This window comes from Amblyraja radiata, chromosome 7 (genome assembly GCF_010909765.2).
Source record: "Amblyraja radiata isolate CabotCenter1 chromosome 7, sAmbRad1.1.pri, whole genome shotgun sequence".
Classification (NCBI taxonomy): domain Eukaryota; kingdom Metazoa; phylum Chordata; class Chondrichthyes; order Rajiformes; family Rajidae; genus Amblyraja; species Amblyraja radiata.
The window spans coordinates 5,782,993-5,810,948 of NC_045962.1; the positions used below are offsets into that span (position 1 = coordinate 5,782,993).

The window sequence follows — 27,956 nt, forward strand, 5'->3', positions numbered from 1 at the left end:
ACGGCGTAAGAGAGCTTTAATAAACATGGATCTTGGTGTACAGGTGCACAACCTTTTATCCGAAAGCCTTGGGACCAGATACTTGTCGGATTTCGGAATTTTTCGGATTTCCGAATGGAAGATTTTTAGCGTAGATTTGGTAGGTAGCGCGGGCGGCTTGAAAAGTCTGGAGCGGCTGCCTCCTCACCGGAGACCGGGGAATCATTGTAAATCATCGCATAAATGTTAGTCAGTTAGTTTGGAGGGATTTTATGTGGTGGGTTGGGGGGGGGGGTGAAGGGGGATACTTTAATTCTTAGTCCCCTACCTGGTCGGAGAGGCGGGGAGCGGGCAATGCCTTACCGGGTCGTCGTGCAGTAAGCTCCGGAGCGCTGTGGCCGCCGACTCCCAACATCGCGGAGCTGGGGGCTCCGTCCGGCCGCGGGCGGCGCCGGTTGGAGCTCCGACCCCGGCAACTCTACCCCTGGCTGCGCGGCGCTCCAAATCCAGCGCCGCCCGCGGCCGGACACCCGCAGCCCCAGCTCCGCGATGTTGGCAGTCGGCGGCGTCACAGCGCTGGGATACCAGCGGGAAGCGGGCAATGCCTTACCGGGTCGCCGTGCAGTAAGCTCCGGAGCGCTGTGGCCGCCGACACACAACATGTTGGCGGCCACAGCGGTGCTGGGGCTGCGGGCGTCCGGCCGCGGGCCGCGCTGGATTTGGAGCGCCGCGCAGCCAGGGGTAGAGTTGCCGGGGTCGGAGCTACAACCGGCGCCGCCCGCGGCCGGACGCCCGCAGGCCCAGCTGGGAGTTGGCGGCCACAGCTTACTGCACGGAGCTTACTGCACGGCGACCCGGTAAGGCATTGCCCGCTCCCCGCCTCTCCGACCAGGTAGGGGACTAAGAATTAAAGTCCCCCCCCCCTTCACATAAAAGCCCTCCAAACTAACTGACTAACATTTAAGCAATGATTTACAGATGTTTAAGTGTCTCCCCGGTCTCCGGGGAGGAGGCAGCCGCTACAGTAGTACAGACCTGAGTTGACCGTGGGTCGTTTCGGGTCAAGTTTGGCGCCAAACGCGAGCTTTGGTGTGCAGACGACATCCTGGGAAAAATGGCCGGTTTTCGGAGTTTTTCGGTTTCCGGAACTCCGGATAAAAGGTTGTGCACCTGTACTAATCTTGAGAACATTGAAGATGCCAACATAGATAGATAATGTGTTAGAAAAGCACATAGGATACTTGCTTTCATTAGTGAGGGCATCAAATGCAAAGTTGGGATGTTATGCTCCAACTTTCTAAAACATTATCAGACTTTAGCTGGATTACTATGTGCGGTACTGGACAACTTATGAAAATAAATATGTAATAGCAGTGGAGAAGGTGCAGAAGAGATTATAAGGATGTTGCCTGGGATGGAGCAGTTCAATTATGAGGAGAGACTGGAATAGCTAAATCTTATCTCGCTGGATCAAAGGAGGTTAAGAGGGGACTACAATAAATGTTTATCCATATCAGAGGTGGATAAAATAAGAGGGTACAGATTTAAAGGGGGAATAGATTTAGAGGAAATATGAGGGGGACCACCTTTATCCAAGAACCTGGACTGAAACAAATGTTGAAGCTGGGTCAATGACAGCACTTAAGACATTTCTAGATGAGCACTTGAATTGCCTGGGAAATGAAGGTGGTGGTACAAATGCTGGGAGATTGTATTAGTGCTGACCTACTGGTCAGCGTAGATGTGGAGGGTGGAATGGCTTGTTTCCATGCTACACATGCCCCTTTCAGAATAATGAGAAGGCTATTCAGCCCCTCAACCAAGCTCTGCCACCTATTATAATTTGCAAGATTGCCCACTGGTTGGCATGAATGGGTTGGGTTGAATGGCCTGCTTCCATGCTCTACGATTTTATGACTGACCTGCATTCAATATTCATATTCCACAATATATCTTCCTGAAGTCTCTACAATGATTATCAGACAATCTTTATTTTTATTTGTGCTTTGAATTCATCTGTCCGATTGGAAATATTTTGTGAATTATTTAGTTTCCCCTTTTATTAGTTTGTTGCCTTTTCTACATGAATATTTTTTTCTCCATCTTGTTCTCTACTCCTGGATTTGCAGTATCATCTTGCTAATTTGTTCCCTTGTCCCCCTTGTTTAGTTTTAAATGCTCTCTAGTTATGCAGTATGCTGGAAAACTGGCTACAGTCTGCTTCTGGTGCCCAATAGCATAGCTCCCACTTCCTTTACTGCTGGTGACCCAGGATCTCGACCCCAGTTCTATGACACCAGTCTTTGAGACACACTTTCACGACCATTTTGCACTTGGGTTGGATAATAATTCAGAGATATTGTCTCTGAGGTTCTATTTCATTTGGTGCCAAGATCCTCATACATAGTTTGTGAAACATCTTACAAATGTACTTGGTATCATGGTACCACCATCCTTCCTACTGTAGGTTCCTCTCCAGTTGAGAACAGATATCTAACAATCTTTGGTACCAGGCAACATATCCATTTAGTCACTTGCTCTATGCTGCAGAAAACAGTGTAAATCCTCCTGGCTCTACTATCCAATTCTACCACTAAGTTCTTTTTTTTCCTCCCTACTTGAATGCTAGTGTGGTTCATTCAGCTTGTTTAGATGTACTTTTGCCTTTTTGGTTTTGCTTACCTTGTACCTGACTGTTGGTTATATCAGAAGAGTATGGTTTATGGGGTATAAGCAATTCCTGGTAAAAACCTTCCTGGTATCACTTACTCCTTACAACATTTGCAATTTGGTCTGAAACTCAATATCTTATTGTAAATGTGTTTGCCTTGGGTCACACTGCTATCCAAGGCATCATGGATGTTAGAAATGTGCCAATAAATGTGATCTTCAAATATAGCACTGCACTCAGCTCTGAGTCTGGGATCAGGATTTGAGAGAAAGCATCACTAGCATTTGTAAAACGACTCAATTTAGACTTTTTTTAAAACTGAATCTTAATATTAATTTCACTTCAAGGTGATTTTAAATAAATGTATTTAAATTTTTACCCTAAATGTTTTAATTAGTTTAAATATTTCTGTAATTGTCACAAATAGACCTTTGGCAACAGGAAGCTTTCATAAGACAATTCGGCCGCTTCAGGATCTGCTATTAGAGGCCCAGTTGCTGTTCTCTGGGAATATAACTTTGTAGGATAACTGCAGGAGTGAGGCCTTGAGTTTAATTCAGCCTATGTGTTAGGACTTCACATATGTAAAGTGTGACGATTTTTGGTATTGAATTTGTAAATGGATTTTTACATTATTTTTTAGGTCATTCTGAAAGCTTTGTTTGTGGTGCTTAACCATGATATCAGTTCCAGGATATGTGATGTTGGGCTAAACATTATAGATTGCTTGCTGCAATTGGAGGTAGTTCAATCGGTGGATAAGAATTACAAAACTGAAGAAAATAAGGAGAATAATATAGGTGACAAATGGCAGAAAGAAGCAGTTAACCATCGAGGAGCACCAGGAGGATCATCCAGTGCATTTTCAGCTGCACCAGAGGATGGAGATGGGAGTGCAGGCGCAAGCGGTGACCGAGGAGGTGGTGGAGGAGATGATGGAGACAAAAAGAGCCAAAGTCAAGAGGTTTGCTGTTATTTCCAATGTTACAAAAGTTACAAATTTGTGAAATTTAGCATTTCATTATTAGACAAATCAGAAATGCGGTCCTTTTCATTAATAAGTTTGTGATTATTATTAAATGGAGTAATGATTTGTCATTGCAGTACAAGCCTACTGGTCTTGTGGTAAATAGGAGAAAGGTTAAGGTTTCAAGCTGCCTTAAAATAATGTCAAAAGAAAATCCTGTTTGGAAAATATTTCTGTTTCATAAATTGTTGGAGCAGAATTAGGCCATTTTGCCCATCGTCAATCCGCCATTCAATCATGATCTATCTTCCCCTTCACCTGCCTTCTCCCCACAACCCTTGACACCCTTACTAATCAAGAACCTATCAATCTCCTCCTTAAAAGTATCAATTGACCTCCACAGCCTTATGTGGCAATGAATTCCACAGATTCACCACACTCCGACTAAAGAAATTCCTCCTCGTCTCCTTTCTAAAGGTACGTCCTTTTATTCTGAGGCTATGGGCTTTGGACCTTGACTCTCCCACTAGTGGAATCATCCTCTCCACATCTACTCTATCCAGACCTTTCACTATTCGGTAAGTATCAATGAGGTTCCCCATCTTCTTTCTAAACTCTAGTGGGTACAGGCCCAGTGACATCAAACTTCAATGTATGTTAACTCAATCACCTCTGGGATCCCTGTTTAGGGAGCTTTCTTTAAAGCAACTGTATTAAAAGGTCATTCATCAATTCACCAATACAGCTTCTAATTAAAATAACAAGAACAACTGTTATTTTAAATCTTAAGCCTGTTTCAGTTCCTGGGATTACATTGCAAAACCTGTTGGATTACTACAGTGTACAAATTGAAGCAGATTTTCTTTTGTCCAATGGTTACTAACCACTTGCCTCTGGATCATGTTTATTTTTTGTTCTACCTGTTACATCCTTCCAGCTTCCAGTGTGGCATTGAGGAATGTGAGGAATATTTCAATGAAAATGGCTAGCTGAAGTCACAGCAAGACTTTTATATTTATCGAAGTCCGATCCCCAGGCTGACTGGATCTCAAACCTGTCATTGAAATTAGATTTGTCGAGTCATACAGCATTGAAACAGCCCTCCGGCCCAACTCATCTGGTCCATCCAAGATATCTGAGCAAGTCCCAATTGCCTGTGTTTTGCTTATATCCCCTTTCCTATCCATTGACTTTTATTTAATATTTTTTACACTAAAATTGAAAATTAATGTCAAAGACATTCAAAAATTTAAAGAGATGATATTATAGAACTTAGACAGAGACTCGCACACGTAAATATAATTCAAGCTATTAGATAAAATATTCTGATTACCTTTCCCAGTAGCAAATATATTGCAGTCACTTTAATTGAGCTACTATATTTTGGTCGGCAAATTTCTCAGCCTGGAAGCAATGAACTTTACAGAAGCTCTGACTTTCTGTTCAGTCAACTAGCACTGGAAAAGGACAGGTGGCAGAATGTTGGCTTGATGTCATTTAATCTATTTCAGTCAGAATTTCCAGCAAACAGATTTGAAACATCTATTATTATATTACTAAAACTTTCATCTTGTTTGTTTGTTTGATTGTTTGTTTGTTTGTTTGTTTTCGTGTGAGTGAGTCCTGGAAACAGCCAAAACAGTACACGATAGCACTACAATTTTTGGCCCACCTTACTCACCATAGTCCTGTGGTGTGCAATAGCCAAGTTTCGTTCAGATTGATGTTATATTTTACGTTATTGACATTTTAAACTTTACAAAAATCACTTTTCAAACCACCTTTCCACTTGCCCTGCCCGTCAGCCGCGTTACAATGACTTCACAATGGGATCCCGAATCTTATTTACATTAAAAAATTGCGATTGAACAAAAACTCTGTTTTAATCAAATTCTTCCATTTTCATTAACAGCTAACATTGTGTTTAGGTTATTTTGAAGAAAAATCGCTATTTTCATTAAGAATCCAATTTTTTTTAAATCACGATTTTCATTGTGGGGGGGGGGGGGTGAGTGGAGGATAGAGGAGGTCAGTGGGGGTGGTGTGGAGGGATGGGGGGGTTGAGATGGGGGGGTGTCAGGAATGGGGGTGCAGGGGGATAGAGGGAGAGGAGGGGTAATGAAGGGAGGGAGGGAAGTGAATGAGGGTAGGAGAAAGGAGAGGGAGTGGGGGAGGGGATGCGAGAGGAAATAAGAGGGAGGGTGAAGTGACTGGAGAAGGCAGCAGTGAGATCTACAGGATCAGATACCTAACCAAAACTTATTTGAATGTTCTTAGGAAATGTTTTAACCGTGTACAGTTTTGTTCAGAGACTGAGAGTATAATAGAGCTTTTACTATGTGAACTTTAGATTTTATTTACTCCACAGGCACTAATATTACACAAGGAAGTCTTCACAGTGTTCAGTTTTGTTGTAATTTTCTTCTATGAAGTACTAAATTGTATATATCTTTACCTAGGAAGAAGAAATGCCAGGGAGCATTCATAAGCTTACATTAACGATGCTGATCAAAATCGTCAAATCCTTGGGGTGTGCATATGGTTGTGGTGAGGGTCACCGTGGCCTATCAGGAGATCGTCTCCGTCATCAAGTATGTGAATTCTGTTTGAATAAAAATATAAAATTATCAGAGACATTTATAAAGTAGGCAAGTCAGAGGGTGGAAATGTCCAACACTAGAGGGCATTGATGAGAGGGAAAGGTTAATGGAGATGCATGGGACATGTATTTTTACACAGAGAGTAGTGTGATGCTGAAATGCATTGCCTGGGGTTGTGGTGGAGGCAGATACCATAACGGTGTTTAAGAGGCTTTAGATAAGCACACGGAAGAGCAAGGAATATGGATCATTGATTGATTATACCTTTAATAATCCTTTACAGGAAATTACAGTGCCACTACAGCTTCAAGACAGACATAACACCACACATTTCCTCAAATGGCTTCCATACTTAACAAGTTAAAATACAAGTTAAAATACAAGTTAAAATACAATTAATTAAAAAAAAGTGCAGTTATTTATGCGCATTATATAACCTTATAGCAGCTGGTAAACAGGACTTCCTATGTCTCTCAGTTTTGCACATTGGTGCAATCAGCCTCTGACTGAAGATGCTGCTCTTGATCACCTTCAGGGCATGGAGTGGGTGAGTGGGGTTGGTCATTATTGAACCCAGTTTGTTCAGAGTTCTGGCCTCTGCCACCTGCTGGACCGTTCGTTGCTCAGCCCCGACCACTGAGCCGGCCTTCCTGATTAGCTTGTCCAGTCTGTTTTTGTCCGCTATGCGGGCGCCATCTCCCCAACAGGCCACAGCAAAAAACAGAGCACTGGCCACCACTGAATGGTAGACACTGCACAGTAGGGGTTGGCAGATGTTAAATGACCTCAGCCTCCTTAAAAAATACAGTCATGTACAGACAGATGAGATTAGTTTAACTTGGCATCATGTTTACTACAAATATTGTGGGCCGAAGGGTCCGTTCCTGTGCCATCCTGTTGTATGTTCCATGTTCTATGAATACAAGTAGCAAAAATTTAAATGCTGTTTGAGTTGCCATATTATGTCACATTCTATTTTTAGAGGCAAGGATGCATTTGCCATTGTTCAATTAACCTCATGATAAGGCAAAGTAGGGCTACTCTTTAGAATGATCCAAAATTATAATTGATTAAGTGCCTCTATGAAATGAGCAGAAGATGTTACAATAGGTCCTGCCATTCTCAAATCCACTGAACTAAAGCAATATGGAAATAAATTAATTATTATGGAATTCTGATAGTAATCCACTCTGAATGTTATTAACATTTAAATAACTTGGTTTATCCTTGTTTATGCTGTACAAGTTTTCTGTAAATCTTTCGCGGCAGCATAATGGAGGCTACCATGAGATTTTTAATGCATCCATATTAGCTGTCAAAAATATTGTCTATTTTAAAATGTATTGTTTATTTTAGGCTCAGAACTGCCTTACAAGATTGTACAAACTTAGCAAAGTACAGTTTCGACAAACTCTGCGGGAGTATGTAAACAAGGATTCATTGAACAATGTAGTGGATTTTTTGCATGCTTTGCTTGGGTTTTGCATGGAACCAGTTACTGACAGTAAGTATTCTTTTCATCATATGTAGTTGTCACAGAGTATATATTCAATCTGAATTGAAAAGTGCTAACAATTAACAACAGCTCAGGCAGCAACAGTGCAGAAAAAGATAGTTAATGTTTCAGATTTTTAACCAGATTTTTCTACAGATGCTACCTGAACTGCTGAGTATTTATCTTTTTATTTTGGATTTCTACCAGCTGCAGTTTTTTCTTTGCCTTTCAGACATTCAATCAGGTTTGATTCTATGCAGTTATTTTCAAGGTAACTACTTGCCTCTATCTGGTTTTTAAATTGTAACAAAATCCACTATTCCTTTTGAATTTAGAATATTTCTGTTTTTCTTCGCTCTATTATCTTGAAATGATTAAAAGCAGGATTGTATGAAGATTCTGGATGACTTGTCCATCAGTTTGTTCCTATTTCATGAAGAAGTTCCCAGCCCTTTATTTTTTTGCTGTTAAGATCATTACAATGGCAATCTGTTAATGAATCAAACTGCTGCATATTTAACATTTGGGAACATGAGGAAAAAATACCTGTAAATCAGAATTATTTATATTTGTAAATTTTGAGTTACCATTCTACCTGTTGTGGAGTGGATAAAGTACCTAACCTTCCCAAGTGACTTAAAACTATGATGATGTTCCCTGAAATGATGATGTTCCCTAAAACACAACATCAAACAGGAAAGATCTAAAACCTTAATACTAAAAATATCTCAAGAATGTTTTGATGGTGATCGACGATGGTAGGCTGTTGGATGTTATCTTCATTGATTTTAGTAAGGCATTTGATAAAGTCCCCCATGTTAGGCTGATTTAACAGATTACGATACACGGGATTCACAGTGACTTGGTCGTATAGATTCAGAACTGGCTTACTGATGGATAACAGAGCTTGTGATGGATAGGACAATATTCAGGCTGAAGGTCTGTGACCAGAGGAGTTCTGCAGGGATCTGTGCTGGGACCTCTGTTGTTTGTAATATATATAAATTAGTTGGATGTAAATGTAGATTGGTTGGTTAGCAAATTTGTGGATGACACCAAGATTGCTGAGATCGCAGAATGTGACGAAGGTTGTCAAAGTATACAGCAGGATATCGATCAGCTACAGAAATCGTGGAGAAATAGCAGCTGGGGATTAATCTGAGCAAGTGTGAGGCGGTGTGCTTTGGGAGGTCGAATGTAAGGAGAAAAGATATAATTAATGGCAAGACCTTTAACAGCATTGATGTACAGAGATCGAGAAGTCCACATCAAATACTCCCTGAAAGTGGCAACACAAGTGGTAAAGAAGTCATATGTTCTGCTTGTTTTCATTGGTCAAGGTATACAGTATAAGAATCAGGGAGTTATAATGCAACTTTATAGGACTAGGCTGAATGTGGAGTATAGCATGCAGTTCAGGTCATCCCTTAACAGGAAGAATGTGGGGGCTCTGGAAAAGGTGCAAAGGAGGTTTACCGGAAGCAGGCAGCGTTAGAGGGTATAGGCTACAAGGAGAGGTTGGAGAGACTCTGATTCTTTTCTCTAAAACACCGAAGGTTGAGGGTAAACCTGAAAGAAGTATGTAAAATGATGAGAGGCATACATAGGGTAGAAAATGAGAACCTTTTGCCGAAGGTGGTGGGTGCCTGGAACATGCTACCAGGGGTGATGGTGGAGACAAATATAATAGTGGCTTTAAGTTTTTAGGTGCATGGATATGCAGGGAATGGAGGGATGTGGGTCGTATGCAGAGCAATAAGAGTCGTTTATTTTACAACATGTTCGGCACAGACATTGTGGGCCGAAGGACCTGTTCCTGTGCTGTACTGTTCTATGTTCTCTGATAATTTAGATTGCATGGGTTCCAGGGAGTGCTAGCTAACTAGCAATGACTTCAACGTTGAAAACCGATGGTGATGGTAGAAGGTTGTTTTTTTGGACTAGAGGCCTGTGACTAGTGCTGTGCCTCAGGAATTGGTGCTGTGCTCATTGTTGATAGCATGAATATGGATAAGAATGTACAGAGCATTATTAGTAATTCCACAGAAAACAACAAAATAGGTGCTATCATCTATCTTATATACATAAAACGCTAATCTTGTGCACTTCTGGTTTGCGCAGTTTTTCTATTTGTGCAAAAAACGGTACGTGATAGCGCTATGATTTTTCATTGGCTCACTCACCGTTCTCCTGTGCTGCGAGTTCACCAAGTTTCGTTCCGATCGGTAGTATGTTGTAAAAGTTAGCGAGGATTAAAAATCGTAAAAACGCTGTGTGCACAAATCGATCTCCTCTCCTGCGAGTCAACGCCGCGCGGATTGGTCGCTTCTCCTGTCACTCCCTGGGACGGTCCACCTCTTCCTGCGCCATTGCGTCTTTACTGGAGCTGCAGATGGCCGGCAGAGGTCTCCAACCAGACACAATTTTCGGAGGGACGGGAAGCAGCCCGGCACAAAGTTGGTGATGTCGTCAAATGGAAAGCGGAGAGTCTGATCCCGGCGGAGGAGAGCGTCCAGCGCCCACTGTAAGTCCCAAATCCCAACGTCCCACAGCTCCAGCCCCTTCCCTTCTGGTCCCCGTCGCTGGCTCCTGCCCCACTCCCCAGCGATACCCCCCTGTCCCCCATGGCTCTTCCCCCGTCTTTTCTCTGAGCTCTCCCCCCCGCCCACACGCCAGCACGGCTGTAACTGCTTGTGCTTCCAGGCAGAGCCGAGGGTCCGCGCCAACGGCTGATGCTCCTCCGGGGCACGTAAGAAGGGAGAGCAGCGGCAACCTCGAGATCCTGGGGAGGGAGAGTGGGGGAGGAGAGGGAATAGAGGGAGAGGTGGGGGAGAGGAATTATGGAGGGAGGGAGGAAGTGACTGAGGGTAGAGGAAAGGTGAGGTGAGGGAGGGATTGGGGGAGGGTAGGAGGAGAGGGAGGAGGTGAGGAGGGAGAGTGGGGGAGGAGGGGGAATAGAGGTCGAGAAGGGGGGAAGGAGGGGGGGAGGTAGGGAGTGGGGAATAGAGGGAGAGGAGGGCAGTGGCGGAGGTGAGGGATAGGGGAGGTGAGGAGTGGGAGAGATGGGGATAGAGAGAGATAGGAGGGGGCTTGGGAGAGGAGTCATGGAGGGCGGGGGTGACTAGGGGTAGGGGAACGGAAAGGGAGAGAGGTGAGGGAGGGCTTTGGGGAGGGGAGGAGGAGAGGGGAAAGAAGAGTGAGGGTGAAGAGGAGTGAGAGAGAGTGCTAGGGATGAGGGGAAATGAGCTGCGCCTGTGTAGTTGGGGGCTATGGGTGAGTGGTGGAATATTGTGTTGGGGGACCAAACCTCCTGTATGACGGAGCCAACGGGTCCCACTTAGTCTAGTATATAAATGAACGTGGTTATCAAGAATTACAACAGGATCATGATCAGCTGGGCAACTGCACCGAGGAATACCAAATAAAGTTTAATTCAGCTAAATGTGAGGTGATGCGTTTTGGAAAGTCAAACCTGGAGTGTTATAAGACAAAGCTACCTCAGTTTACAAGTACACAGTTCCCTGAAAGTGGCATCACAGAAAGATAGGGTGGTTAAGACGTTTGGCATGCTGCCTTCATCCATCAAGGTATTGCGTAGAAAAGTGGGGATGTTATATTTTGTAAGCATCTGCAGTTCCTTGTTTCTGGATGTTATGTTACAGTTCTATAAGACTTTGTTGAGGCCTCATTTGAAGTTTTGTGTTCAGTTTTTGTCACCCTGGCATTGGAAAGATGCCATTAAGTTGGAAAGAATGCAGAGAAAATTTCAGAGAATGTTAGCAGGACTCAAGGGCCTGAGCTATTGGGAGAGATTGGGGCACAGTAGGCTGAGGGATAACCTTATGGAGATGTAGAGAATAATGAGTGAAATGGAAAGATTAAAAGTACAGTCTTTTTCCCCCAGAGTAGGTAGAACGAGAAGGCATTGGTTTAAGTTGAAATGAGCATGATGTCAGATGAAATAGTGGAGAGGATACAATAACAACTTTTAAAAGACACTAGACTAAGTGGGGCCCGTTGAGTCCCAGTCCACACAGGAGGCCTGGTCGGGCGCTGGACGCAGGTCGTTCTCCGACGGGATCAGATTCTTCGCTTTCCATTTGGCGACATCTCCCTAGCCGTGCCGGGCCAGGCCGCTTCCGTCCCTCCGAAAATTGTGTCCGGTTGGAAACTTCCGCTGACCATCCTCAGCTCCAGTAAAGACGCGATGGCGCAGGAAGGGGTGGACCGTCTCGCGGAGTGACAGGAGAAAAGACCAATCCACGCGGAACAGACTGGCAGAAGAGATCGATCTGCGCACGCGCAATTTTTAAGATTTCTAAACCTCGCTAACTTTTACAATAGACCACCGATTGGAACAAAACTTGGTGCACTCGCAGCACAGGAAAACGGTGAATAAGCTGGCGAACAATCATAGCGCTATCGCGTACCGTCTTTTCGCAAATAGAAAAACCGCGCAAACCGGAAGAGCACAAGATCAGAGTTTTAGTTCTGTATAGATTTGGACGCATAATCGGATATGGGCATAATGCTTACTTTGGGACTAATTGAAATGGTTGGTCGGCATGAACGGGTTTGGCTGAATGACCTGTTTCTATGTTGTATGATTCTATAATTCTTTCCACCAAGTCAATTTTGCACCCATTAGCTTGCTCACTCTGATCCCATGTGATCTAAAATTACAGATCAGTTTGCAATGCAGATTGTGCGGAAAGACTTGCTAAAATCCATGTAGACACATCCATCACCCTGGCTCGTCAATTCTCTTGCTCACCTCTTCAAAACACCTAATTAAATTCACGAGACACTATTTCCATGCAAAAATCATGCTGACGATCCCTAATCCCTCAGAACATCCTCCAGTATCTTTCACACCAGTGACATTAGGCTCACTGGTGCTTTTGCACATCATTAACCATTCTCCATTCTTCTGGTACCTCACCTGTGGCTAAGAAGAGCCCCAGCAATTTCCCTCCTTGCTCCGCACAACCTCCTCAGATGCACTTGGTCCAATCCCGTGTCTTTATCTGCCCTTATGTATATCAACACCACCACCTCTTTTCTAATATTAGTATGTTTCATGCCATTGTGGCGGCACCTGGTCGTAGGTCACGGGCAGAGCGAACCCTCGGCTCTGGAGGAAGGAGTTAGGTGTCTCGGTGTGGGAGGCATAGGTCACGGGGTTGATCCTTGGGGGTATTTAAGGTCGGGCAAGGTCCGTGCCCGTTTGAGGAGTAGGAGCAGCATTGTAATAATAATAAATACGTTTCGTTCACGCAACTTCGTGTTCCGAGTTATCCTTGGTTGGTCTCCTGCCAGTCACCGTACTGGTGACCACGACGTCCAGGAATGTCATTCTGGAAAAAAAATCTGAAAAAAAGAAAATGCACCTCGCTCAACCCGCCGCTGCCGCCTACGAGGCCGAACTCAACGCGGTCACCCTGAAGCTGCCTACATTCTGGACCTCGCAGCCACAGGTATGGTTCCGACAGGCCGAGTCACAGTTCCACATCCGCGGCGTAACGGTCGACGACACCCGTTACCAATACGTGGTGATCGCACTCGACCAGAAAATGGCCAGTCGGGTCATGCCTTACCTGGATAATACGCCAGCAGTGGGAAAGTATGCAGGCCTCAAGGAGCTGCTGCTCCGGATCTTTGGGCTGTGCCGCCTGGAGCGAGTGGCACGGGTACTCAACATGGGCAGGCTCGGCGACCGGAAGCCCTCGGCCCTCATGAGCGAGTTGCTCACGCTCATGGGTGACCACCGGCCCTGCCATCTATTCGAGTTTTCCTTCTTGCAGCAGTTCCCGCGCGACATCCGCCGTCAGCTCTCGGGGGAGAGCTTTGAAGATCCTCTGAGGTTACTGGCGCGCGCCGACGAACTGTGTGCTGGAGGTCTTGGACCGGATCGACACAGCGCCCTGGAAGGCACAGGGGCCTTGGACCACGCCCACCAGAGGCTCCGCGGAGCCGCAGACCAGGCAGGCTGCGCAGGAGCAAGGAAAAAGGATGTGGTGCTTTTACCACCAACGCTGGGGTTCAGCGGCCCGCCAATGTCGCCAGCCATGTTCGTTTCCGGTACCAGTGCCGGCAACCGAGAGTCACCGCGGTGGCCAGCAGGATCCATCGCCTATATGCCTGGGACCAGCGCTCGGGGCTCAGGTTCTTGGTGGACACCGGGGCGGAGGTCAGCATTTTGCCCCCTTCGGGAGGGGACACGTGTGCTGGTAAGCGGGTACCCCCACCCCTTAACCGCTGCAAACGGCAGTTCCATCTGCATTTATGGCATCCGCACTATTCCGATCATCTTTGGCTCGTGCCACTTCACCAGGCCATTCATTATTGCGGACGTGGCCCAGCCACTGCTGGACGCAGATTTCTTGCGGGCGCAATCGCTCCACGTGTAAGTGAGAGGGCAACGCCTCGTCCACGCTTCGACATTGAAGGAGATCTCCTTGCACAATCCAGTGGACAATGCATATGCTCAGATACTGGCCGAGTTTCCGGAGATTATCATCCCGCTGTTCGACTCGGCCAGCCCGAGACATGGTGTCAGGCACCATATTCTCACATCGGGTCCACCTCTCCAAGCCCTCACTCGCAGGCTTGCCCCCGACAAGCACCTGATAGCGAAGGCAGAGTTTATAAAAATGGAGGCCATGGACATCATCCGACGCTCCAACAGCCCATGGCCTCCCCGCTACACATGGTGCAGAAGGGCTCGAGGGGCTGGAGGCCTCGTGGTGACTACCGTCGCCTTAACGAGGCCACAACTGCCGATCGTTACCCCATTCCCCATATCCAGGATTTCTCAGCCTATCTGGCCGGGGCTAAGCTATTTTCTAAAATTGACAGTCCGGGGATATAATCAGATTCCCATGCGACCGGAGAATGTCCCGAACGCAGCTATCATCACCCCGTTCAGCTTTTCGAGTTCCTGCGGATGCCCTTTGGCTTTAAGAACGCAGCGCAGGCCTTCCAACGCCTGATGGAGACCGTGGAGCGTGGGCTCGATTTCATGTTTATTTATTAGATGACATCCTCGTGGCAAATCGCTCGTGGCAGGAGCACTGCGCCCACTTACGTTTATTTAGTGAACACGGCTTGGTGATTAACCCTGGCAAATGCCAGTTCGACCTCCGGGCCATTGACTTTCTGGGCCACCGGGTGACGCAGCACGGAGCAGTGGGTGCCACAGTGAGGGGCCTCCAGGAGTTCGTGGGCATGGTAACACCTGATACCACCGGTTCGTGCCGGCGGCGGCTAAAATTATGCAGCCACTCTTCCAGTTGAGCGACTGGAAATACGATCCAAAAGTAATCGCATCTCCGACAGATGGTAAGTGTAGATGGGTTATGCATGCAACCTATAATGTAGTTACCTCATCACCACTAACCACGCCCCATCATATTAGTATAACTGTAGTATCCTCCCTTTGTCCCCCCCACTAGGTTCCAGTACGCCTGAAGGCTGGATGCAGTCAGTGCTGGGACGTGTGTGCCATGTGCTATATTAAACTCACAGTAAAGCTTACAGTGTGTCAGTAATCACTCCTTTACATGGCGTCAGAAGTTTAAAACTCGCGTTTCCCGTTTACCGGTTTTCATTTATTTTGTCCCCGTTAGTGCCCAGTGTTGGGTTTCCCTTGACATGGCATCCTCATGCCGAAAGCCATCTCCCCTTGTCTTCGACGCTGACATTGCGGAGCGATGGTCGACTTTTGTGTTGGACTACACTCACTACGTCAATATTGCGCACCGGAACGACCCAGCCGCGGTCAAAGCATCACTCTTGCTCAACCTGGCCGGTCCCGACGCAATGAAGAGAGCTCAAGCCTTTGTCTACGAACCAGCGGTCCTGGATGACAACGACCAGCCGGTCGAGCCAGCTAAATCGGCCGACGACCCGGTATGTCTTTTGCGCAAATTCGCGGAGATATGTGACCTGCCCTCCAACCGTATACTGGAGCGGGCCAGGTTCTTCTCACGCAAGCAACAGCCGGATGAACCTGTTGAATGCTTCATCGCCGACCTGCGGCATCTTGCCCAGCGGTGCCGATTTGAAACCATGCGCGACCAGCTCACCAGAGACATTCTCGTCACTGGTATGATCGATCAGAAGCTGCGTGCCGACCTGCTGCAACGGCCTGACCTAACCCTGACTCAGGCAATGCATGCGTGCCGCATTGCCGAAGTGGTCACCCCTCCTCATGGACAGAGGGGGTCTGACAACCGAGCCATAAATTTAACTGGTGTTGCTGGACAACGACGGATGAAGGACAACTTTCGCCCTCCACCGCGGCCCGTTCGTACACCCCGGGACCCGAGATCTCAAAAGTGTCCTAACTGCAACTACGTGCACTCCTCAGAATCACAGTGCCCAGCCCTTGGGAAGACCTGCAATTTCTGCGGGAGAAGAAACCATTTTGCAGCTGCTTGCCGGTCCCGTGGGAAAGTGCCCTCAGCTCCCAGACAACTCCTAAACAACCTTCTACAAGTTGATAGCGAGATGGATTATCAGCCCTCTGTTGACGCTGCCCCCGACTGAGCTCAGCTTTTCCACGGGAGATGTAAGTATTTACACTCTCCTCCACAGCCGATCTCGCCTCCCCGATCCTTCTGTGAACATAACTGTAAACAATAAGTCCTTCTCTGCTAAACTTGACACGGGGGCAAAAGTGAACGTAATGTCAACAAAGCTGTTCCACCAGATAAGGAATAATGAGCTGCTGATTGCAGACCGCTCTGTTTTGCGTGCCTATGGGGGAGAGGAACTAACACCTGTGGGGAGGGCGACTTTCCACTGCGTGCTGCAGAAATCTTCCCAGGACCTGTCTTTCTTCATTCTGGACAGTGACTGTGTGACGTTGCTGAGCAACCAGGCCTGCCAGGATCTTGGCCTGGTGTCGTTTGACCCTACGGTCCACGAGGTGCAAGCTGTGATGGATCCACTATCTGAATACCCAGACCTGTTTGACGACAAGTTGGGGAAGCTGCCGTTGGTGTACAAGATCGCGACTGACCCATCTGTGGTGCCTGTGATCCGTCCACCCCACAGAGTGTCTTTTGCCATGAAGGGCAAGGTGGAGAATATGCTGAAGGACATGGTCAACATGGGAGTGCTGGAAGCTGTCAGCGATCCAACCGAATGGGTCTCCACCATGGTCGCCACGTTGAAGAAAGGAAAAAATGAGATACGGATATGCATCAACCCTAAGGACTTGAATATGGCGATTAAACGGCCCCATTACCCCATGAGGACTGTCGAAGATGTTGCCGCCCAGGTGGGACAAGCCACTGTGTTCTCCGTCCTCGATGCCAGAAGTTCGTTTTGGCAGATACCACTGGACAAACGCTCCATGGACCTGACCACGTTCAGCACGCCCTTCGGCAGGTTTAAGTTTTTACGGATGCCGTTCGGCATCAACTCTGCCAGCGAGGTATTTCAACGTTCAATGGAACAATTATTTGCAGGTCTGCCCTGCGCGATCATTGTGGATGACATTCTGGTCTATGGGAGGGATGTGGCCGAACATGACCACAACCTCCGGCGGATTTTGGACCGTGCTCGGCAGATAAATTTGAAGCTCAATCGGTCAAAGTGCAAGTTCCGGGTGCCTGAGGTCACGTATGTCGGCCACATTTTCACGGCCCAAGGGTTGAAGCCAGACCCGCAAAAAACCAGCACCATCTCAGAGCTGCCCGCCCCGACAGACGTTGTCAGTCTGCAGCGTTTCCTGGGTATGGTGAATTACCTGGGGAAGTTTATCCCCGACCTCAGCGAGTTGAGCGCACCCCTGAGACAGCTCACAAAGAAGGACATTGCCTGGGCATGGTTTCCACACCACCAGCAGGCGTTTGACCTGCTAAAGACGAGGCTGGTCAGCACACCTACCCTGAAGTTTTTTGATCTGCGGCGTCCGATCGTGGTCACTTGCGACGCCTCTCGATTTGGTCTGGGTGCTGCCTGCCTGCAACCCCACGCTGATGACTTGCTGCTGCCTATCTCCTATGCCTCTCGGACCATGACGGACACAGAGCAGCGCTATGCTCAGATAGAGAAGGAGCTGCTGGCGGTGGTCTTCGCGTGTTCGAAGTTTAAGGACTTCTTATTTGGCACCAGGTTCACCGTTGAGACGGACCACCAGCCACTGGTAACGATACTTAACAAACCAATACACTGCGCTCCTGCCAGGCTCCAGCGGATGATGCTGCAGCTACAGCGCTTTGACTTTAAAATCATATATAAGAGGGGCACCGAGATGCATGTGGCTGATGCACTGTCCCGGGCCCCCCGGGCCTCCTGCGTCCAGCACCCCTTCGAGCAGTCGGACTTACAGGTACTGAACGTTAACTTCGTCCCTTCTCACCAGCTGCAGTGCTTGGTTGAACATGCCGCTACCGACCCCGACCTGCAGCAGCTTGCTGCTGTCATCAAGCGCGGGTGGCCCACCAAACGGAATTCGTTGCCTGCCAGCGTCCACCCCTATTTTTTGGTCCGCGATGAGTTAGTCCTCCGTGACGGTATTATTATCAAAGGACACAAAGTTGTCATCCCGGCCTCGCTGCGTGGCTTGTATTTTGATGCCGCCCACATGGGTCATCCCGGGGCAGATGCCACTATCTCACATGCTCAGGAACAGTACTACTGGCCGGCCATGGCTAAATACATCCAGGCCAGGGTGGATTCCTGTCCGGACTGTCACTCGCTTGCCCCGCATCAGCAAAGACAGCCACTTTTGCAGCAGCCTGCCCCTGACATGCCCTGGTCTTCTCTGGCGGCCGAAATCTTCGACTGGCGTGGGAGGCAATACCTTGTGCTAGTAGACTCTTACTCGAATTGGTTCGAGGTGGACCTCCTCCCTGCCATCACCTCCGAGATGGTGATCAGCAAGCTTCGCCGCCACTTTGCCACGTTTGGTTCCCCTGTCCGGCTGCAGACAGACAACGGTCGCCAGTTCACCAGCGCCGAGTTTCGAGCGTTTGCCACAAAGTGGAACTTTAATCATTTCACTAGCAGCCCGGAGTACCCGCAAAGCAATGGTCTGGCTGAACGGGCGGTCCGCAGCGCTAAGCACCTGCTTGAACAAACCCGCCTCTCGAACGGGGATTTCTATCAGGGTCTCCTGAACCTTCGGAACATTTCCAGAGACAGTACCATGGGATCCCCTGCCCAGCGACTCATGTCCCGAGTTGTCCGCCCTCCGATGCCTATTGCCCAGCAGTCCCTGATGCCTAAAGTCCTGCAGCCTGCTGATGTCCAGAAACGTATTGCCCAGAAGCACGAGATCCAGCGACGATCGCATGATAAATCCTGCCGCCCTCTTTCGCCACTGATGCCTGGACAGGTCGTCCGTTTGCAGACGCCCACCGGCTACTCCCGACTTGCCACCGTCGTCGGGTTTGACAGCGCGCCACGGTCCTACCTCGTGGATTTCGAAGGGACTGTATACCGACGCAGCCGCCAGCACCTGTTGGCGGTTAACGAGCCCAAACCACCTCCTGCGATTCCGTATACCCCTCCATCGCGTGTCGAGCCTTCCTCCACTAACGTACCATCTGCTCCCTGCATGCCACGGTCGGTTCTTTTGCCTCGGGTAGCCCCCCCTGCTCCTCCCGGCTTTGCTCCCCAGGCTCTGTTGTCCCCTGCAAGATCTTCTCTCTCTCCAACTTCAGCTCGTTCTACCCCTTCATTCTCACCTGGCTCACCTGTGCCTCTCCGTTCCCCCTTCAAGCTGGGTTCCCCACCCATCTTCTCTCCCCCTCCTGTTTCTGTTCCTGTCCCTCCTCCTATTCTTTCGGGCGGGGAGGGTGAAGGTGCTGTGCGCACTCGCTCGGGTCGGATTGTAAAACCTCCGGCTCGCTACGGAGAATATGCTTAGCTTTGCAGGTACTGTATAATAAACCTGCTACTGTAGTAACTTGTTTGAATTGTAAGGGAAAGGATGTAGATGGGTTATGCATGCAACCTATAATGTAGTTACCTCATCACCACTAACCACGCCCCATCATATTAGTATAACTGTAGTATCCTCCCTTTGTCCCCCCCACTAGGTTCCAGTACGCCTGAAGGCTGGATGCAGTCAGTGCTGGGACGTGTGTGCCATGTGCTATATTAAACTCACAGTAAAGCTTACAGTGTGTCAGTAATCACTCCTTTACAGTAAGTGATTGGAAAATAAAGTTTCCTCTGACTCCCTCCACCTCCCCCACATAAAACAAACCAGAGAACATTAAAACAAACTTTTAAAACACACTAAAAAAGACAAAAGGCAGGCGAGGCTGCCAATTGTACGCTGTCCCTGGACACCCGTTCTAATCAACAATTTGGTTATCTCTGCCTTAAAAATAAAGTTGGACTCCACAGCCCTCTGTGGCAATAAGTTCCACGGATTAACTACCCTACTAACTACTGGAGAAGTTGCTCTATGTTTGCCTTTCATTATTCAGTAAGTTTCAGAGGTCCCCATTCAACCTTCTAAATTTCAGCTAGTAGAGGTCCACTGCTGTCAAACGCTCATCATATGCTAACCCACAAATTCTTGAAATTATTCTTGTAAACCTCCTCTGGACCCTCTCCAGAGCCAGCACATCCTTTCTCAGATATGGGGCCCACATTTGCTTGCAGTAGTCTAAATGCAGCCTGACCAGCACCTTATAGAGCCTCAGCATTACATCTCCGTTTTTGTATTCCCGTCCTCTTGATATAAATGCTAGCATTGAAGTTGCCTTCCTTACTACCGATTCGACTTGCAAATTAACTTTATGGGAGTTCTGCACCGGCACTGTCAAGTCCCTTTGCACCTCCGATTTCTGGATTCTCTCTCCATTTAGAAAATAATCTACTCCTTTATTCTTATTACCAAAATGCATGACTCCGCACTTTGCTATGCCAAATTTCATCTGCCACTTCTCTGCCCACTCTCCTACACCATCCTGACCACACACTCATTTCACCCCTGCCATCGGGAAGAAGGTACAGGAGCTGTAGGGAAGTAGGAACAGCTTCTTCCCGACAGCCATCAAGATATTAAACGCTACAACCTCAAATAAGCTCTGGACTATTGTCCTACACTATTATTTTTTTTATTGTGTGTATATTTATATATATGTGTGTAGATGTGTGTATATATGTACATGGATATATATATATATATGTACATGGATGGATATATATATATATATACGTATGTATTTGTGGGTATGTATATACATACTGAACTTTTTTGTCTCGTTTATCATATTGTTTACAGTGTACTATGTTTACATATTCTGTTGTGCTGTAGCAAGTAAGAATTTCATTGTTCTATCTTGGACACATGACAATAAAACACTCTTAATCTGTCCAAGTCCTTCTGTAGAGTCCTTGCTTCCTCTGCATTGACTGCTCCTCCACCTATCTTAGGATCATCTGCAAACTTGCCCACAAAGCTTTCAATCCCCTTATCCAAATCATTAATATACAACGTGAAGAGAAGCGGACCCAGCACCGACCCTTGCGAAACTCCACCAGTTACTGGCAGCCAACCTGAAAAAGCACCTTTTATTGCAACTCTTTGCCTTCTGCTATCCATGCTAGTATCTTCCCTTTAATACCATTGGCTCTCATCTTCCCTAGCAGCCTGACGTGCAGCATCTTATCGAACGCCTTCTGAAAATATAGGTAAACAACATCTTCTACGTATACAGTATCTCCTTCTTAAGAGTACTGTGCTCCTTATGCCAGACGCCCCTTTACCTGCCAACAGACTGTCCCAATTATCCATTGCAAGTTGCTCGCTAATGCCATCAAAATTAGCATTACCCCATTAGACAATAGGTGCAGGAGGAGGCCATTCGGTCCTTCGAGCCAGCACCGGCATTCAATGTGATCATGGCTGATCATCCACAATCAGTACCCCGTTCCTGCCTTCTCCCCATATCCCCTGACTCTGCTATCTTTAAGAGCCCTATCAAACTCTCTTGAAAGTATCCAGAGAACCGGCCTCCACCGCCCTCTGAGGCAGAGAATTCCACAGACTCACAATTCTACATGTGAAAAAGTGTTTCCTCGTCTCCGTTCTAAATGGCTTACCCCTTAATCTTAGGCCCCTGGATCTGGACTCCCCCAACATCGGGAACATGTTTCCGGCCTCTAGCGTGTCCAAACCCTTAACAATCTTATGTGTTTCAATAAGATCTCCTCTCATCCTTCTAAATTCCAGAGTATACAAGCCCAGCCGCTCCATTCTCATATGACAGTCCCGCCATGCTGGGAATTAACCTTGTGAACATACGCTGCACTCCCTCAATAGCAAGAATGTCCTTCCTCAAATTAGGGGACCAAAACTGCACACAATACTCCAGGTGTGGTCTCACCAAGAAAGGATTTTAATGTGGATCAGCTGCATCTCTTTCAATAATTGTTTTAAAACTAATAGAATTGTGGTCACTGGTCCCAAGATGCTCCCACACTGACAGTTCCATCCTCATTTCCCCAATAAACAATCACGTTTTGGCCCTAATCTAGTAGGTATTAGTATATTTTACTAAAGTCTTTCGTTTCTAAGTATGGGAAGCAATGTAAAGATGTTGCATAAGTAGGCTTATGATTGCAGGGCATTATATGGGGCTACTACATTGAGGTTGTTTAATGATGTTTTGAGGTGATAGAAGTTTTGGATTTTGGAAGAATGCAGAAGAAGTTTGCATAAAGTGGATGGAATCTTAAACTGAACTAACAGAAGGTATTCCAATATGTGCCTGGGCCAAAACAATTAAAAAGGTTTAACTAATTAAAAATTAATATATTTATTTAGAATACAGTGAAGTACTGTAAACTGTTTAAAATATAAATGTAAAGTTAAACAAAGAAAAATAAAACTGAACCTGAATTTAACTTTTTAAATCAACGTTGGCTTGTACATGAGAATGGTTGTGCCAGCTTTGGCTGAGCAAGCTGAGTGATAAAATGTGAAGTGTATCCAACCTCTCAGTTCAGTCTAGCTGTGGAGCAGGAGGCCAGACTCTTATCCAGCTGACCTTGAGCTTGTCTCAATTGGTGCCAATCAGATGCACTTGGCTGGCAGCACTGGTTCCCCATGGAACCGCTGGCCATAAGGTCAATCCTGCTTGTGCCGATATCAGCCTTGATGCATGTGGTTTAGATAGCATTATGCATTCATAAAATGTACAGGCATACAAGCTTCCCAGTTAGATGCCTGTGTTAGATGCACAAACTGGGAGTGGATGCGCCTTGCACTCCATCCAGAATCTGATTTGATTGGTATTTATAAATTCAAGTTTCAGAGCTAAAACAAACACGTGCTTCTATACGGTATGTTTTATGCATACCAGGATGATGAAATTCCGGCCTCTTTAATTTTAAGGTTATTCCTATAATATTAATGTTCACTAATAATTTTTCAACCTTTAAACCCTTGTTGACATATTGGCCAATGGAGTGTCCCCTATATATTGCACTCAAGTCTTAAATAGCCTCAAAAGCCTCAGCTGTCTAATTCAGAAATTAGACCATGCGACCTATCGAATAATTGATGGCTAACACTAAAAGGGTGGTGAGGAGAATGTCTGGTCTGGGAAATAAAATTAAATGACAGGGAAGAGCTAAAATGATTTTTTTTATTGCATTGGCAGTTATCTTGGATAGCTGCAAGCATAATTTAATTAGGGCATTTGGAAGTTAGCTATTGAATGATGTATTTGATGCATCAATCTTTACATGCAGAAAGTACCTGACACTAACGATAAATTAGTGCAGACCATTGGGAAAGAGTAAATGATTTATGCAGATTAAAGCTGGGTTAGAATGGGTCAGATAGATGTGAAACTGGGTTCAGAAAATAAAGCATTCATTTGCATTTTCTGTACATTTAGACAAGGCAGGATTTGGAAATAATTTTACAACTGGTGACAGCAAATCAGCGGCATGGAATATGGAAGCAATTATTGTGAGCTGCATGTTCAAACCTCTGATCACCCGATGTGCATCCACGACACATGAATTACACAGTGCTGAGAATCTGGTGAGGATCTCTTTTGGAAGCTAATTTGTTGCCAGTCTGATATTGTCTTCATACTATGTCACTTCACAATAACTTTACTGTAAATCAAGTTCTACTAGGTCCTTGATTGATACTTTATTGTCACGTGTACATGGTATTGTGCGATTATTTGTTTGCATACAGTACAAGCACGCAAGTTACAAAGATATTCAATAAAGTCCCTCTTCCTTCTCCCCACCGAAGTCCATCTTTGTTCTGGGCACCACCCACGCCAGGTCCTACCTTGTTCTCAGCGGCGTGTCCTCCATCACATGGGACCGTCCTCGGCTACCCATGCGTGTGAAGGCTCTCCAGCCCTCCACTCTCACCGATGGCCCTGCTTGCTCGCACCGTCTGCTCGCTCAGTGACGTCTCTCCTCGCTCTGCTGATGACCGAGCCATGTCCTGGTCGGCTCCACGGCGATGGGCAGGTCCTGGTCAGCTCCGCACTGGGCTCGGTCCAGCATTGCTGTGCAGCACTCGCCTGGAGCTCCCTCATGAATTAAATAAAGTTTTTGATACTTTTTGTGATATGCCTAAAATCAATTTGTTTAAAAATTGATGATAACATTATAAGGGAAATGTTCATTTGTAGCATAATCTCACATTTGACCATGCATTTGGAAATCTTCTTAAATATTCCCTTATTTGGTAATGCCAATTTTGTTTGACTATGTTCCTGGGAATTATCTTGGTTTTGCTACACAAACGGTTGCTTGTAAACACAAAGTGTTGCTGTTGTTGTTATAGGGTCTTTATTGTGACATTCGTCAGCTTGTTCAATTCATCAAAGAAGCTCATGGGAATGTTTTTCGGAGGGTGACACTCAGTGCGCTCCTAGATAGTGCAGAAAAAGTGACACCTGGTAAGAAACCTGAAGAACCTGAAGAAAAGAAAGTGTCAGTCAGCAAAAGGTAATTGGCTGCTATTGCTTCAAAATAAATTAATATTTTATTGTGACTCTTCTGATAAATAACACAGGCTTAATTGGAAAGGGCATTGTATTATTCATGTGCTTAACAATTTTTATTGTTATTGGAAAGAAGTCCAAATCATGCAGTGCAGTGTTTTTGAGGTGACAATGAAGTAAACCATTCATTTACATTATATCCTGTAGATTAAGTCTTTGATTTCATCGTGTCCATTTTATGGCCTGAAAATGGATGTAGCCTGATTCTATGTTGCAAGTGGTATCTGCTTCAACTCAGTCTCAATAGAAGATGCTCCTCATGTGCTTTTATGAGGATGATGCCAGGACTAGAGTGTTTAATAATAATAATAATAATAATAATATCTTTTATTGTCATTGCACGTCAGTGCAACGAGATTTAGTGTGCAGCTCCACTGATGTACAAGAAAGGTAAATAAATACAATACATAAATAAGCAAGCTGAATTGATTGACGTGACCATCTGAGGGAGACTGTCCAAAGGGGGTGGGTGGGGGGGGGGGGGGGGGGGGGGCACTCAATTGGGCCGGTTCAGAGCCGCTATAGCTCTTGGGATAAAACTGTTCCTGAGTCTGGAGGTTCGGGCGTAGAAGGCCTTGTAACGTCTGCCGGAGTGAAGTAGTTCAAAAAACAGACCGTGACAGGGGTGTGATGAGTCCTTATGGATGCTGAGGGCCTTCCTGAGGCACCGCGTGTGGTAGATGCCCTCCAAGGCTGGTAGCTCTATCCTGATGATCCGCTGCGCTCTGTTGACGACGCGCTGAAGAGCTCTCCTCTCCGTCTCCGTGCAGCTGAGATACCACACAGAGATGCCATACGTTAGTATGCTCTCTGTGGTGCAGCGGTAGAACGTTGTCAGCAGCTGTTGGGGCAGACCAGTCTTTTTTAATGTCCTCAGGAAGAACAGTCGTTGCTGTGCCTTCTTGACCAGTGCAGCGGTGTTTGTGGACCATGTGAGGTCTTCTGAAATGTGAGTGCCCAGAAACTTAAAGCTGGACACTCTCTCCACACTTTCCCCGTAAATGGAGATTGGGGCGTGTTCTCCAGTATAGGACCTCCTGAAGTCAATAATCAGCTCCTTGGTCTTGGAGGTGTTTAGTGCCAAGTTGTTATTAGCGCACCAGTCCGCCAGGTTCTGCACCTCCGCTCTGTAGTTTGTTTCATCACCGTTGGTGATCAGCCCAATCACTGTTGTGTCGTCTGCAAACTTCACGATGGTGTTGGTGTCGAATGCAGGAACACAGTCGTGAGTGAAGAGGGAGTAGAGCATGGGGCTTAGTACACACCCCTGTGGTGTGCCGGTGCTCAGGGTGATAGTGGGGGACAGGTGCGGGCCCAGTCTCACTGCCTGCGGTCGCTCCGTGAGAAAGTTCAGGATCCAATCGCATATCGGTGAGCTGAGGCCTAGCTGGTGGAGTTTGGTGGTGAGCTTGGTGGGGATGACCGTATTGAATGCAGAGCTATAGTCAATGAAGAGTATCCTCACATACGTGCCCTGTCTGTCCAGGTGAGTCAGGACAGTGTGAAGGGCCAGAGAGATGGCTTCCTCTGTTTGAGCTATGTGGAGAGATTAGGTAGGTTGGGATTCTTATTCCTTTGAGTGCAAGAGGATGAGGGGTGATTTTATAGAGATGTATATAAAATCATGAGAGGAATAGATCGGATAGATGCACAGTCTCTTGTCCAGAGTAGGTGAATCAAGGACCAGAGGATATAGGTTTAAGGTGAGGGGGGAAATATTTAATAGGGATCTGAGGTCATATTAAATCTTGAGGAGTAACTTTTTCACGCAAAAGGTGGTGGAATGAGCTGCCAGAAGAGGTTGGTGAGGCAGGGACTATCCCAAAGTTTAAGAAACAGTTAGACAGGTACATGGACAGGACAGGTTTGGGGGGATATGGGTCAAACATATGGGCAGGTGGGACTAGTGTAGCTGGGACATGTTGGCCAGTCTGGGCAAGTTGAGCTAAAGTGCCTGTGTCCACGCTGTATGACTATGACTAAGTGAAATCTGTTCGATTACTTGACTGAAATTGATGTTATGCGATAGAATTGCAAATGGCTGCAATTATAGGGGCTCATAGATTTGCCATTTAAACTGAAGAATAAAGACACAGGAAACATGGCAGGAGCCTATTTTAGGATGGTTGCTTTTGTTTATATATTACTCATTTGTTGCACATGATTGATCTGGAGAGCAACTCCAGATCCTACTGTTGTGAATTATATCAGATCTTTGAGTGAGCAGAATCAAATCAGAGTTTTAAGTGGCATGAATGAAATTATGTTGGGAGTTGTCTGGAGGAGTATTACGTTCAAATTGACAACCAAATAATTTGTCAATTGAATTATACTCTCTGAGATATATCGCTTTACTTTACACTTATTCCCAACAAAATAATTACCAGCAGAAGAATCTCTGGGGGACTGAAATGCTTACTGTTTCTTTACCATTACCAATGTCAGAATTTTAACAAAGAAAGAGTAACATAGGTTGTCTGAGCAGAATGCACGGAGTATTCGTAATAAGATAAATGAATTAACGGTGCAATTAAGTATATATAGTTATGATATCGTGGCCATTACGGAGACATGGCTGCAAGGGGATCAGGACTGGGAGTTAAATATAGAGGGGTACTCGACAATTAGGAAAGATAGACAGGAAAGAAAGGGAGGAGGGGTGGCCCTTTTAATAAGGGAGGGAATAACGGCAATAGAGAGGAAGGATATTGCGTTGAAGGATCAGGATAGTGAAACAGCTTGGGTACAGATAGAGAATAACAAGGGGAAAAAAACACTAGTGGGTGTAATTTATAGACCTCCAAATAGCTGTGACGCTGTTAGTCAGAACATAAATCTGCAAATAGTTGACGCATGTAAAAAGGGAACTGCTGTAATCATGGGGGACTTCAATTTTCATATTAATTGGGCAAACCAAACTGGGCAGGGTAGACTAGAGGAAGAGTTTATAGAATGTATTAGAGACGGGTTCCTAGAACAGTATGTCACAGAACCGACAAGGGGGGAGGCAATCTTGGATCTGGTCCTGTGTAATGAAGCAGGATTAATTAAAAATGTCATAGTTAGGGACTCGTTGGGAACAAGTGACCACAATATGGTCGAATTCCATATTCAAATAGAAGGGGAGCAGGTTGAAACTCAGGCTAGGGTGCTTAGTCTAAATAAGGGGGATTATGAAGGTATGAGGACTGAGCTGATCAAAGTTGACTGGGATAGCAGACTCAAGAAT

The 27,956-nt window shown here is 46.2% G+C and overlaps 1 protein-coding gene across 6 annotated transcripts in view; it reads left to right on the plus strand.

The window, feature by feature from the left end:
* Positions 1-27,956, plus strand: part of unc80 (unc-80 homolog, NALCN channel complex subunit) — a 345,386-nt gene that overhangs the window by 88,853 nt on the left and 228,577 nt on the right. For 4 of the 6 annotated variants that reach the window (XM_033023608.1, XM_033023610.1, XM_033023611.1 and 1 more), the window contains 6 exons: positions 3,294-3,614; positions 6,077-6,208; positions 7,574-7,721; positions 7,945-7,983; positions 23,591-23,739; positions 24,508-24,671. In XM_033023608.1, coding sequence (XP_032879499.1) covers positions 3,294-3,614; positions 6,077-6,208; positions 7,574-7,721; positions 7,945-7,983; positions 23,591-23,739; positions 24,508-24,671 — 953 coding nt within the window. The remainder of the gene's footprint in view (positions 1-3,293; positions 3,615-6,076; positions 6,209-7,573; positions 7,722-7,944; positions 7,984-23,590; positions 23,740-24,507; positions 24,672-27,956) is intronic. The other 2 variants (XM_033023609.1, XM_033023613.1) reach the window with 1 other exon arrangement.